This window comes from Eptatretus burgeri, chromosome 7, assembly GCF_056783735.1.
Source record: "Eptatretus burgeri isolate ZD-2024b chromosome 7, Ebu_testis_v1, whole genome shotgun sequence".
Taxonomy (NCBI): domain Eukaryota; kingdom Metazoa; phylum Chordata; class Myxini; order Myxiniformes; family Myxinidae; genus Eptatretus; species Eptatretus burgeri.
Genome location: NC_140967.1, coordinates 102,909,623 through 102,921,738, shown reverse-complemented (window position 1 = coordinate 102,921,738; position 12,116 = coordinate 102,909,623). Strand labels below are relative to the sequence as shown.

Below are 12,116 nucleotides of genomic sequence, written 5' to 3'. Positions count from 1 at the left end.
ATGCCACAGAACCCAGGAGCTGTACCCCATTTCAACCTGTCACCGCAGTCTGTGTTTCCACAAACGAAGAAGGATCACAGTTGATTGGAGGGTTAGCAATAGGGATATAGTAACACCCCTGACATCCCACTCAACAGCTCGTGGGTTAGCCTGGTTCATCTGCTCAAAGTAACCGGCCCAGCAGCCCTTCACTTCAGACTCCTCTGTCAAGAACCCACCGCCCTCCGCTCTAACTGCAGTGCACTGAGGGACGGGCTTGGAGAAACGGAATGCGCGAATTCCCCTGTAAGCAGGATGAGTATCACTTGACCACAGGTGATGCTCTACCCCCTCACAGATTCCTCGCACATCGGCCTCCTTGTCCACCCTCAGTGCACGTCCAGTTTTACGCCTCAACTCCCTGAATGGCTCAGCTCTGCCATTCAGCCTGGTCCTGCGACTCTGGTCAATGGTATCCAGTGTCCCTTGAGACACAAAATTCTTCTTCACCTGATGGTGAGTTCCAAGACATCCACCGGCAACATCAAAGATGGTGATCTTGAAGGCGCTCCACAACTCTTCAAGATTCCCCAAGGCACTCCAGAACTCTTCAAGATTCCCCAAGGCACTCAAATCCTCCAAATCCCCACTCAGCTACCCTCTCATCCTTGAGCTTGCCAACATCCAGCCTCGGTTGGGATGGTACCATTCCGCCGGATTTAAGCTGCAACTTCAGAGTTGCTGCAACAAGCCGGTGGTCAGTATTGAGGAACTGAGCACTCCGGTAGATCCTGCAGTTCTGGATCATCATCCAGCGATCATGAACGAGCATGTTGTCAATCTCATTTGCCACACCACCAGCATTGGAATATCAAGTCTTGCGATGAGCCTGTGGGTGTAAACCCTAAATCCATGATGTCTTGCAAAGTCAAGGAACTTCGTGCTATTCAGGTTCACATTTCCAGACTCATGAGGACCAACACATGTCTCATAACCATCCCTATCAGTTCCAGTCGATGCATTGAAATCCCCCAAGACGAGAAGAGTATCTCGCCTGGGGCAGTGATCAACCACAGACTCGAGCATGGCATGAAATGCGTTCTTCGCGGTGAGAGCACTCGTCTCATTCAGAGCATCTACAGAGACCAGGGAAACGACAACCAAGGAGTGACGAATCCGTAGTCTCATAATACGCTCATTGACCGGTGTTACCTCAATTATCATTGGAGTCAGCTTATTGGACACAGCTGCAGAAACTCCTTGGGCATGGTAACCATCAGAGCAACCAGACCAATAGAAGGTGTAACCATCCGCCCTGATTTCACCACGATCCGGTCTCCGAACCTCAGACAGTGCTGCAGTACCGATGTTCAAACGCTGGAGCTCAAATTATAACAGAGACAGGTGATCATCCTCTCTATAGGACATTCCAGGCACCCACCCGAAGGGACCGCTTCAGGTTAACCCAAGGAGTCTGCCGTCTGGTGGACGACAGCTCAGCACCACCCCGACACACATTACCGCAATCTGACCCAGGAAGCTTACCCCATGCTTTTCCTCCTATCGTCAAAGAATGGGGGTCCCAAAGGCTTTGCCCCAATCCCATCATCCGGTGAGCTGTACTGCGGAGGGCAGTTGCACAGGAGGTACTCCCACGGAGTGGGTTTTCAATTTTAATTGCGGTTTTCTTGTGTTTTGCGGAGTGAAGGGTTTTACAGTGGCCAGAGTGCAAATCCTGCCAGCAACCTCCTCATAAAAAAGTAACCCAACTGGAGGAGCAGTCCGCAGACACAGTTGGGCACAAGATTTCTGTTGAATGCAGGCCACGGCCAATTCGGAATGCAGGAAAATCATTCTACCTTCTGATATCAAATGGCAAATTGGATCGATTTTGCAATCTTCCGCCTTTTCACAAAACAACTTTTTGATCAATTTCTTATTGTTGGAGATGGATAGAATGTTAAATTATATGTCGAACTGCTCTGGGTTCTGCAGAAGAACTTTACCTGACAAGCTTGCCTCGATTGATGCTTGGAGCGACACAAAATGATACAATAAACTCGAGTCCAACTCACCGAACCTATGAGTGTTGATTATTATTTTAACTTTCTCCATCACATGTTTTCATGTCACAAGGGAAGAATCTGGAAGTATTATTTCAGACATTATGGTGAAGGTGAAATTGTGTTGAGTGCTTTTGTCGAAGTTCCATAAGAAAACACGAGAAAGTAAAACCATCCTCTCACCTCTCCTTTAAATTCAAGTTGGTACATCGGCAGACGTGCATAATATGAATTTAGAAAAACCATTAACTCAGGAACACAAAACTCAATAATGACAACAAACCGTCTCAGAACGACATGCTGCCTCATCCTCACAAGATGGCGATGCCATTGTGATGAGATATTTTATCTACAGGAAGTCTCGTGGAAGAACTGAATGACAGAGGGTGTGTAAGGTGTGATTCACATGCTGATAATTGAGTGGTAGGTCATAGCCAGACATGGGATGAGACAGATGAACGAGGTATAACGAGAGTAAATCAGAGTTGAGTGTCGTGGAAAACGTGAAATGGCCAATGAGCTCCCAGGTTGAGCGATTGGAGGGAAGAGTATGATTGGGCGGAGATGGATCCAATTCCACAGGTGAGGGAAAAGGACGACAAAGGAATGGAGCCGAGTGTCAAAATAAAAAATAAAAAGACAAAAATGGAATCCAGGAGCCACTCGATGACTGAGCAGGTGAGAAAGTTGGAGTATGAACAATGTACTGGTCCACCGGCATACTCTTTTGTGTCCAAAAATATTTGGAATCTTTAACGACAAGAGCGAGCAGATAAGACCGCCCTCTTAATGTGCCGTCCAAAGGGAAGAACAGCACACGAAGTGACACCCTGCCTGCAAAGCACCAAATTGACTGTTTTATAGTCTGAGCGTTCATTTGAGGATCAAACACAGCCTGAGAAGTTGGAGCATTGTGACAGTCCTTCGTAACGACGACAAATGGGGTTTCAATAATACTTTTGCTGCAATTGCGTGGATAGACAATTCGGAAGTTAGGAAAAGAACGAAATACGAAAGCAAGCAACAAAATAAAACGCTTGGAAATTCATAAGAGATGGAAGTGAAATATATTTTATGAAAAACAAATAAATCTGAAAGGGGAAAAAAACATTCAAAACACAAAAAGTGCAAAACTATAAACAAACAAACAAAAACAAAAAAAAAAGCCGAATGGAGTAGCAAGGACGTCGTCGTCAGGGAACCAAGATTCCCTTGATCCTCTTCGAGCATGGGAGATTGAAACAAAGAAAGAACAAACTATACGGATAAACATGGAAAAATGTGAAGGAAAAGGAATCCATCCATCGGGACCACACTCTGTGCAGAGCGTTGGTGCTGCCGAAGCAGTCTCCTTGGCTATTGGGCACAATCGCCACTCCGACACAGGATACTAGCAAGCTGGCACTCATATTTGCCAACATCGGAAGGATGACAGGCAGAGTCAACCCCACCTGGTATTAATTCAACAGCCGAGTGGGATTTGAACTCATGATCGTAGGATCCCAAGACCACCACCCTAACCATTAAGTCTACGTCAGGCATGTAAAGTAATATGAAGGGAATTTGATTGCATGGAAGTGATTGAAAAGTAGAAACTACATCATAGCAAGAACGGCACTCGGTGGAGTGCATACCTCCACCTGGCTGAACAGTTTACGTTCTGTATCCACTGAAAGGCCGGATCTGCATCCAAACCTGAAAAAAACGTCTGATCGGCTTGTTCTTGTCATCTACCCAACTCATCCTCCAAGTTTTCTCATAATCCATCCATAAATTTTTGAAATATCCTGTTCACACACAAACAAATAGACAGACCAACAGACAGACTACCAGAGGTGAAAACATAACCTCTATCCACCTTCGGTGGCGAAGGTGATAAATAAATAAAACGGATTAAAATTGGCTCAGAGAGTGCTCCCTCATTAACTACCGACTGCCATGGCTCCTCTACACGGTCATTCGGCCAAGCCTGCAAGGCACTGCGTGATTGATGGAGCTCGGGAGGTTCGTGCTTTCATCCCACATGGATGCCATGAGGACTCTCCGCGTCCACAACACGCCTCAGCAGCATCAACAACAGACCCTGTTGGTGTCCCTGATGACCTGTGGAAAATAACTTATGGTGCCGACAGATTTCTTTCTTTGCAGAAGGATCATAAAGAATGCAGGCACATTGTTTCCAGCCAAAGTACACTGCTTCCATGTCTCTGTCTCTGTCTCTGTCTCTGTCTCTGTCTCTGTCTCTCTGTCTCTCTGTCTCTCTGTCTCTCTGTCTCTCTGTCTCTCTGTCTCTCTGTCTCTCTGTCTCTCTGTCTCTCTGTCTCTCTGTCTCTCTGTCTCTGTCTCTCTGTCTCTGTCTCTCTGTCTCTGTCTCTCTCTCTCTCTGTCTCTGTCTCTGTCTCTGTCTCTCTGTCTCTGTCTCTCTGTCTCTGTCTCTCTGTCTCTGTCTCTCTGTCTCTGTCTCTCTGTCTCTGTCTCTCTGTCTCTGTCTCTCTGTCTCTGTCTCTCTGTCTCTGTCTCTCTCTCTCTGTCTCTCTCTCTCTGTCTCTCTGTCTCTCTGTCTCTCTGTCTCTCTGTCTCTCTGTCTCTCTGTCTCTGTCTCTCTGTCTCTGTCTCTGTCTCTCTCTCTCTCTCTCTCTCTCTCTCTCTCTCTCTCCAGTTACATCCAAAAACTGCCAGTTGCACAATGCAACTCCAGCTGGCATGTCTGTGCCTCGGTTGACCTGGTAGTGTTCCAAGGAATCACCATGCACGTCGTTACAACCAACTCCTATCTCCTTGGAAAAAGTGTGTCAGTTGACTGTAATAACCATCTTGATTGTGAGTAAGTGACACAAGATATTTCATGATACAAAGTGAACATCAACTGGGCTGGCAGGATGGCCGAGACCGAGAGGTTTGCAAACTCGCCGATAAGCTGTCTCGCCTGTGTTAAAATCTCAGTCCAGCTATAAACTGTCATCCCGGTGTTTCACGGGCAGGGCGATTCAATGTGTGTGTCGACCCTCGGATGGACGTTAAACCGGGTGTCCCATATGCCAGCATTAGAAGGTGGACGTTGCAGATGCCACGGTGTCCTTCATGAAGAGTAGGCGAGCTATCGCCGGAACCCTGAACAAATTACAAATTCTTGCCCTGACTTCCTGAGTTGTAGTGCAGACCCGACCAGGAATGAAGCCTCGTAATTGCTTCAGTAGCATCAGTGCTCTGCGTCGAGCATGCACGGTACATGATGATGATTATGAAAAAAAACAAAATCAACTGTTAATTTTGTGAGATGTGAGGTGTCTTTACATTTTCCATCATCAAGGAAGTCAATAGCACGTTCACATGGCACGGGTCCATAACTGAGGTTGACAGACTGACATCACGGTTAACATAACTGAGGTTCATGTCTCACTTTGTCACACCGAGCATGTGCCAAATACTTTCCCTTCAATCTTTATTGTCTGGAATGGCAAAGATAAACAACGGTTTGGGTCTTATGACTTGTAAATGAGACTTACGATGGGTAGGCAAGCAGCAGGTATGGGTGACAAGTAATGATTCATGATGGACAGGGAAAAGGAGGAAGGGGTGGAACTTTTACTTCATTATAAATGTACTTACACTCGGGCAGCAAAGTGTCTTCACGAGGTGGCAAGAAAAGCACGGCAGGGAGAGAGGAAACAGTAAGCGTTGAGTTTACAATAATTGAAAGTCATGCCTTCAACGTCTGTTTCGTGATAATGACAGCAAATTCTTCAAGAAATATGTCATCACCATTGACGACAGGTCATAAAGATGTCACCATCACCATTCATGACACAGACAAAAATCAAATGCCGGCAACAATGAACAGAAGTGAGAACAAAGTGAAAGAAAGAGAGTGGAAAACGATTCCAAAAAAAACATGCAGAGAACAAACGAGAACGACAATCGTGGACTGACTTAGACAACAGAAGACAATATGTCCCCTAACGCACCCTCCCCCTCCAGCCACTTTGATCCTGTAAAATCAAAAGGAAGACATCATAGTGATACTTACCTGATTTAGTCTGAAAGGGCTATGGAAAGGTATGTTTACGCCGTGTCTCGTCTGCATTGATTTTAATATAAAAGCTCGGCAGGCTAAAAACCTTAAGTCTGTGACCAATTTTGACCCCCTGAAATTGAGAAGAAGACCAACATCTGCTTCATTATCGTCTGTAGGGACTGCAGTAAGGTGAGTTCGTGGCAGGCCTTGTCCGTATTGATTTTTTTTTTTTTAAAGATACGCTTGGCATACCAAAAGCCTCATTTTGCACCATTCTGACCCTGTATAATTTCCAAAATGACTACTCCGAAATCTGACTTCTGAATCCATAGCAGGGTTGTTTGAAAGCACTTTTTGCACCAATTCTCATCGCTATCGATTCTAATACAAGGGAATGCTGCAATTTATTCAGCAGCACAGCTGCGTCCCCAGTGAAGAACAAGAAGAAGAACAACAAAAAAGAAAATCAAGAAGAAGAACAAAAAAAAAAAAAAGAAGCAATTTGTGATGTTCAACGTTTCACCTTTGACTCCTCAAAATTTGAACGGGATCCAAATGTGAAAAAATTTAAAGGGGTATTGGTGTATCGGCTCAAGTTACCACCATGCCAAATTTCGGGTCTGTACGTGTATATTGGATCAAGGTACCACCATGCCAAATTTGAAGAGGATTGGCTCAAGCATGAAGGAATGGCATGTGATTGTAATTGTTGGAAAGAAAGAAGAGATAAACAGGAAAAAATAATTTGGATCCTCTCCTTGAAGGAGCGTATGCACAGACATAAATGTGGGAAACTGATTTCACGTAAAAAGGGATAAAGGAAAGCAGAGAAGACTGTGAAGTATACCCGGACAGTACATTTGAGTGTGGTAATTACCAGCTTTGTCAATTTGTTCTCGTGTCCATCTCAGACATCAGCAGACATTTTCAGCATCAGGTTTTGGATGAGAGACAAAGCAAGTGCTGGAATGAATGCAACACAGTCATCTTGTGAAAAGTGTGTCAATGTCTGCAACCTGCATGCCTCGGGCCTAAAGTACCAGTGCGTGGCTTAAACCATGATTTGGTGACTTTATCAACAAGACAGCCATACAAGGTATTTCAAGATCAATAGAGAATCAGAGACTTAATAAGTGTGCTACCTGGAAGGTTTGAGGCCATCGGGCTAAAGGCCGAGTATCTAATGAGCAACAACATTTCTCAACCAAATGCTGAGAGAGGTATGCTAACCGCTGCAAAAAAAGGAGGTGAAGCAACGTTTCGGGTATGAGCTCTTCTACAAAGCTGTGGAGGTTCGAAGAGAGGGCCGACACCTCGCTTCACCCTCCTCTCCTCCAGCGTTCAGCCATAGTCCTAATATAAAGACTACATTTTCATCGCGAGCATACGCAGGCTTATTGGTTCACAAAAAAATATTTTCACAAAAAAAATAAGTGACCACTATATTCGTTATTGTTGTGTGTCTGTCTGTCTGTCTGTCTGTCTGTCTGTCCCAAGCATAGCTCCGTGGGTTTTGATCCGATTCTGACAAAATATTGGTGGGAGGTTTATATCATGATCTAGTTGTGTTTTCCTGAGAATGGGCGTGGTACGCCCATTAAGGGCGGAGCCACACCCAAAAAACATGTGTTTTTAGGGGGTAGCCGATTCCAATTTGCATCTTCTCCTAGGGGTTTTGTCGAATCTGGCAGGGGTTTCAGTATTTGGTTAGCCCAATGGCACCTCCATAGCCCCACGGAGCTCGATTTTTCATTTTCGTCCCAAGGTCAAGGTGACAAGGTCACGAACTTAGAAAATTGCGAATTTTGACATAAAAAATTTCTTCTCCGAGGGGTTTGTCGAATCTGGCAGGGGTTTCGGTATTTGGTTATCCCAATGGCACCTCCATAGCCCCACGGAGCTCGATTTTTCATTTTCGTCCAAAGGTCAAGGTCACAAGGTCACAAACTTAGAAAATTTCGAATTTTGACATAAAAATCATACGACCGCCAAAACTTTTTGAGAGCTAGGATGACAATATTTTTTTATGCATAATCTTGAGGTCATTCCCCACCTAAATTCTTGAAAACATTTTGCTCTATCTCGAACACCTTGCCCGTGGCGCCCCCTTCAAGTTTGTTTTTACGCTGATTTCATCAAGGTATGGATAATCCGAGGAGTGTGAAAAGCCATATAGCTAATATGATGTTATATTGTTCCTGGAATGTTCCAGAGGAAGTTTTGCACCAAAGGTCATAATCATAATGGCCAAAGCATAATGGGGACATACTTTGTGACCTTGAGGTCACAAAGGTCAAATTTTCAACGTTGTGGGAATCGAACAGTGTTTTCGACCTTCTTTGACGAACTAACTCCAATAAGCTATAGCACGTATCCTGTTTCCTTATTTTAATATCCACAACATTGTTTTGTGACCTTTAAACGTTATGCAAAGGTCAAATTTTGAAAGTTGTTGAACGAAACCGGGTTTTCGACATTTTGCAGCTAATAACCTGTCACTCGTACCACATCATGTTGATCATTTTTATAACTTGGTCAAAAATTATCACATTGTCTCATCCTTGACTTCTGAAACAATCTACATCGTCAAATACCGCTCGTGAACCATCGCCGTCTTCAGCTTTGTCAAAATAGCACTGAGTGGAATTCTTGCACAGCAAGCACGACTAAATTATAGAATGAAAAAAAAAACAAAGAAATGAAGAAAATGTAAACAGGCAAACAAATGCAAGGTGATGACATCGTACAGTATATTTCATACCGTGCATGCATCCATCTCTTCGAGTTTCTCCCCTTCACCTTCCTCATCGCTCGAGTTATCTTGCTCACGAAGGGCTGCATCCCGCCTGTCCCCAGATCGTTCTTCGGTCGCCCCAAAATCACCCTTCCGCACGGGCCCAATGGTGCCCGGTTCCTTCATGTACTTGGCCTGAGAAAGACAATTACGATAACAAATGATCTAGTGCTGATTGCACCGACGAGTTGAGCTCACCAATGGCATCTATAATGGGAAGGTCTTTTCAATCTTAACACATATAAGGAAGGAGGAAAGTCAAGACCGGAGTGTGTACACGATGCAAAATTTATCGCAGAGCGTTAACATGGGACCAAAAAGCACTGACAGCGTCAAATGGTTGTCCGTGGTCTCTGCATCAAGAGAAAATTGTTAAGGTCTGCACACGATGCCCCGGCCACTGATTGGAGGTTGGATGATCAATGACAATCCTGCCAGATGAATTTCAATGGTGGTTCCCGTGGGTCCATGGCAGGTTTATGGTGGACTGCCATGTGTGTAGGCGTCGAGACACGGTGTTTAATACACCAATGTTTGCTAATTGACAGGTTGATTTTCACAGCAGACGAGCCATTCACAAGTGGACTTGATAGGCCTGCCGGTGTAATTTTCCATGTGTCCCAAAGGCTGTTTTTAGAACAAGATAAATGCTCCACTTTAAAATACTCTGAAAAATATTCCCTCTTATTCATCATATTCCCATCGTTATAAATATATCGAGTGCCTTCAGAAAGTATTCACACCTCTTGACTTTTTCACATTTTGTTGTTACAGCCTGAATTTAAAATTGATAAAAAAAATTTTTCTCACCAATCAACACAAAATGCCCCATAATGACAAAGTGCAAACATTTTTTTTCCCAAATTTTAACGTTTTTTAAATTTTATTTGAAAACATGTTGAGAAAAAATATCTCAGAGTTCTCCAGACAGTTCCTTGGACTCCATTGTCGAGTTTCTGCTCTGACATGCACTGCCAACTGTGGGACCTCGTATAGAAAGGTATGTTTCTTTCTAAATCATGCACAATCAATTTAATTGGCCGCAGGTGGACTCCAAGTTGTCGAGACATCTCAAGGATGATCAAAGGAAATTGGATGCACCTGAACTCAATTTGGAGTGTCATAGCAAACGGGTTGAATACTTATTGACGCAAAACATTTCAGCTTTTCATTTTTAATTAATTTGGAAAAAAATCCGAATATAAATAAATAAATACATAAATAATAATACATATATATATATATATATATATATATATATATATATATATATATATATATATATATATATACATATACATGATTGACCCCTCCCACACTCCTTCAGCTGAAGTAGCTGCATAAAGCAACCCAAGAAGGCTTACACAAGGTAAGTGCTAACGCTGTTTTGAACCCTTCCCGGAGTTCCTCAACAACTATGAAGACGTTCACACATAGTACACACATGAGAATCCCAATGCTATACACCACCCTCAGCTACCGGACCGGTTTCATCGCTTATTGGCGAATAATCAGCAATAGCGTAGACAGCAAAGCATACCAATGAGGCTCCCAAGCATGTACCATGTGCAAACGTCAAAAGCAATCAATACATAAATGATATATATATATATACATATATATTTGGTCCCATCTCTCAATGGTGAGAAATCACTTCAAAAATAAATAAATAAATCTCGGATCCAGATCACGATTCGGATCTTCACCAAAATCGAAGCAATTCATCCTCGTCACACACCCAACCTGTCCACTAAGTTCTGTCCGAATCCGTTCTTTGAGATATATAACTTTTTGAGATATCCTGCTCACAAACATACAAAAGGAGGTGAGTAATAAACTCTATCCACCTTCAGTGGGGAGGTAAAGAGGAAAACCCAGTTGATGGTAAAATTGCCTTTGCTTCGAAATGTCTACTCAGTTATATCAGTGTTGGTCTAAACTTGTCTTGATCTGCTGGATGAACTCAGGAAACAGATAGTTACACTTTTGTATTCTTGTTTTTTAATACAGGTGTTGAGGCTCATTGAGGTTTTAATATAGGTATGGAAGCAGCCTGAAGGGGGTCAATGTATCAGCAGACAAAATGTTGCAAAGAGAAAACAACGGGACACCAAAAGGATGCACCACATCAGGAGGAGAGGAGAAAGGTGTGAAGAGGGTCTCATCGGGTGTCGTAAAGATCAATAGTGGAAATGTGAGAGACCAGGACAAGGTGGATGGCAGCATGAAGATTTGAAATACTTAAGGGAAGAGCTCTACGCAATGGACTAAACAAGACAACTCCACCGGTGAGAAACAAGAAGCCGTAAGAATGTTGGTGACCACCGAGTTTTGACTGGTTCTGGGTGGGGAGGTGAAAGTAACTGTAAAAAACTGCAAAAACAGCAACATAGCCGGTCTTTATTGCACAAAAAGACATCTTCAGGAACTAAAAGACAGGAACCCTGGACACATTTAGCTGACAATTTGGAGAACATGGTGTGGTGTCAGACAGAATCAAATGCATGGGGAATGTCCAGTGAGATAGCTCTGACTTCTTGCTGTAGATCGAGGGCATCCATCCATTGATGACATAGCAGAATCAGCATGTCTAAGGTGGAATGACCTGGTGAGAAACCAAACTGATGGTTGGACATCAAAGAGTTGCAGAAGAGTTACAATTATCTATTCCATTATTTTGCTTACGATGGGGGAATGTCTGATAGGTATATTGTTAAGAGGATGGATCAGTCTTGGAACCATTCTTGTGAAATGGGGACATGTCAGTGAGTTTCCATGATGCAGGCAGGTGGTCCTCAGAAAATGACCTGGAAAAGAGCACAGAAAGCAGAGTAGGCAAGTCAGGTGAACAGTCTTGAGTATTATGGCACTGATGCCATCTTGACCAGTTGCATTGGAGGAGTCAAGAGAGACTAAGAATTTCTCCACCGTGGCAAGAGGGAAGTCTATGTGCCATACGATATTTTCAGTGAGGGGTGGAGGATGAGTCGAGGAAGAGAAGGATTGGAGACCTTGGCTTTTTCTGCAAAGACAGAGTTAAGACAGTCAGCCTTAGCATGAGCAGTGTTCATCATGACCCCATCCTTCAAGAGCGAAGGAACTTAGAAACATTTTCCAGATACAGACTTGACCAACTGCCAACAAGTTTGTGTTGATGATGAAAGACCAATGTGTTTGGAACTCAGATTGGTCCGAACCAAAATTCTGGTGTGTATGAGGAGACAAAAATGATAGTTATGATCTTTCCAGAAAGACTGGAGGTTCC

The 12,116-nt window shown here is 43.6% G+C and overlaps 1 protein-coding gene across 5 annotated transcripts in view; it reads right to left on the bottom strand.

The window, feature by feature from the left end:
• Window positions 1-12,116, bottom strand: part of CARMIL1 (capping protein regulator and myosin 1 linker 1) — a 252,839-nt gene that overhangs the window by 61,057 nt on the left and 179,666 nt on the right. For 4 of the 5 annotated variants that reach the window (XM_085890034.1, XM_085890033.1, XM_085890032.1 and 1 more), the window contains 2 exons: window positions 8,819-8,986; window positions 5,652-5,669 (listed from right to left, as the gene is read on the bottom strand). In XM_085890034.1, the coding sequence (XP_085746160.1) occupies window positions 5,652-5,669; window positions 8,819-8,986 (186 nt within the window). The remainder of the gene's footprint in view (window positions 1-5,651; window positions 5,670-8,818; window positions 8,987-12,116) is intronic. The other variant, XM_085890036.1, reaches the window with a different exon arrangement.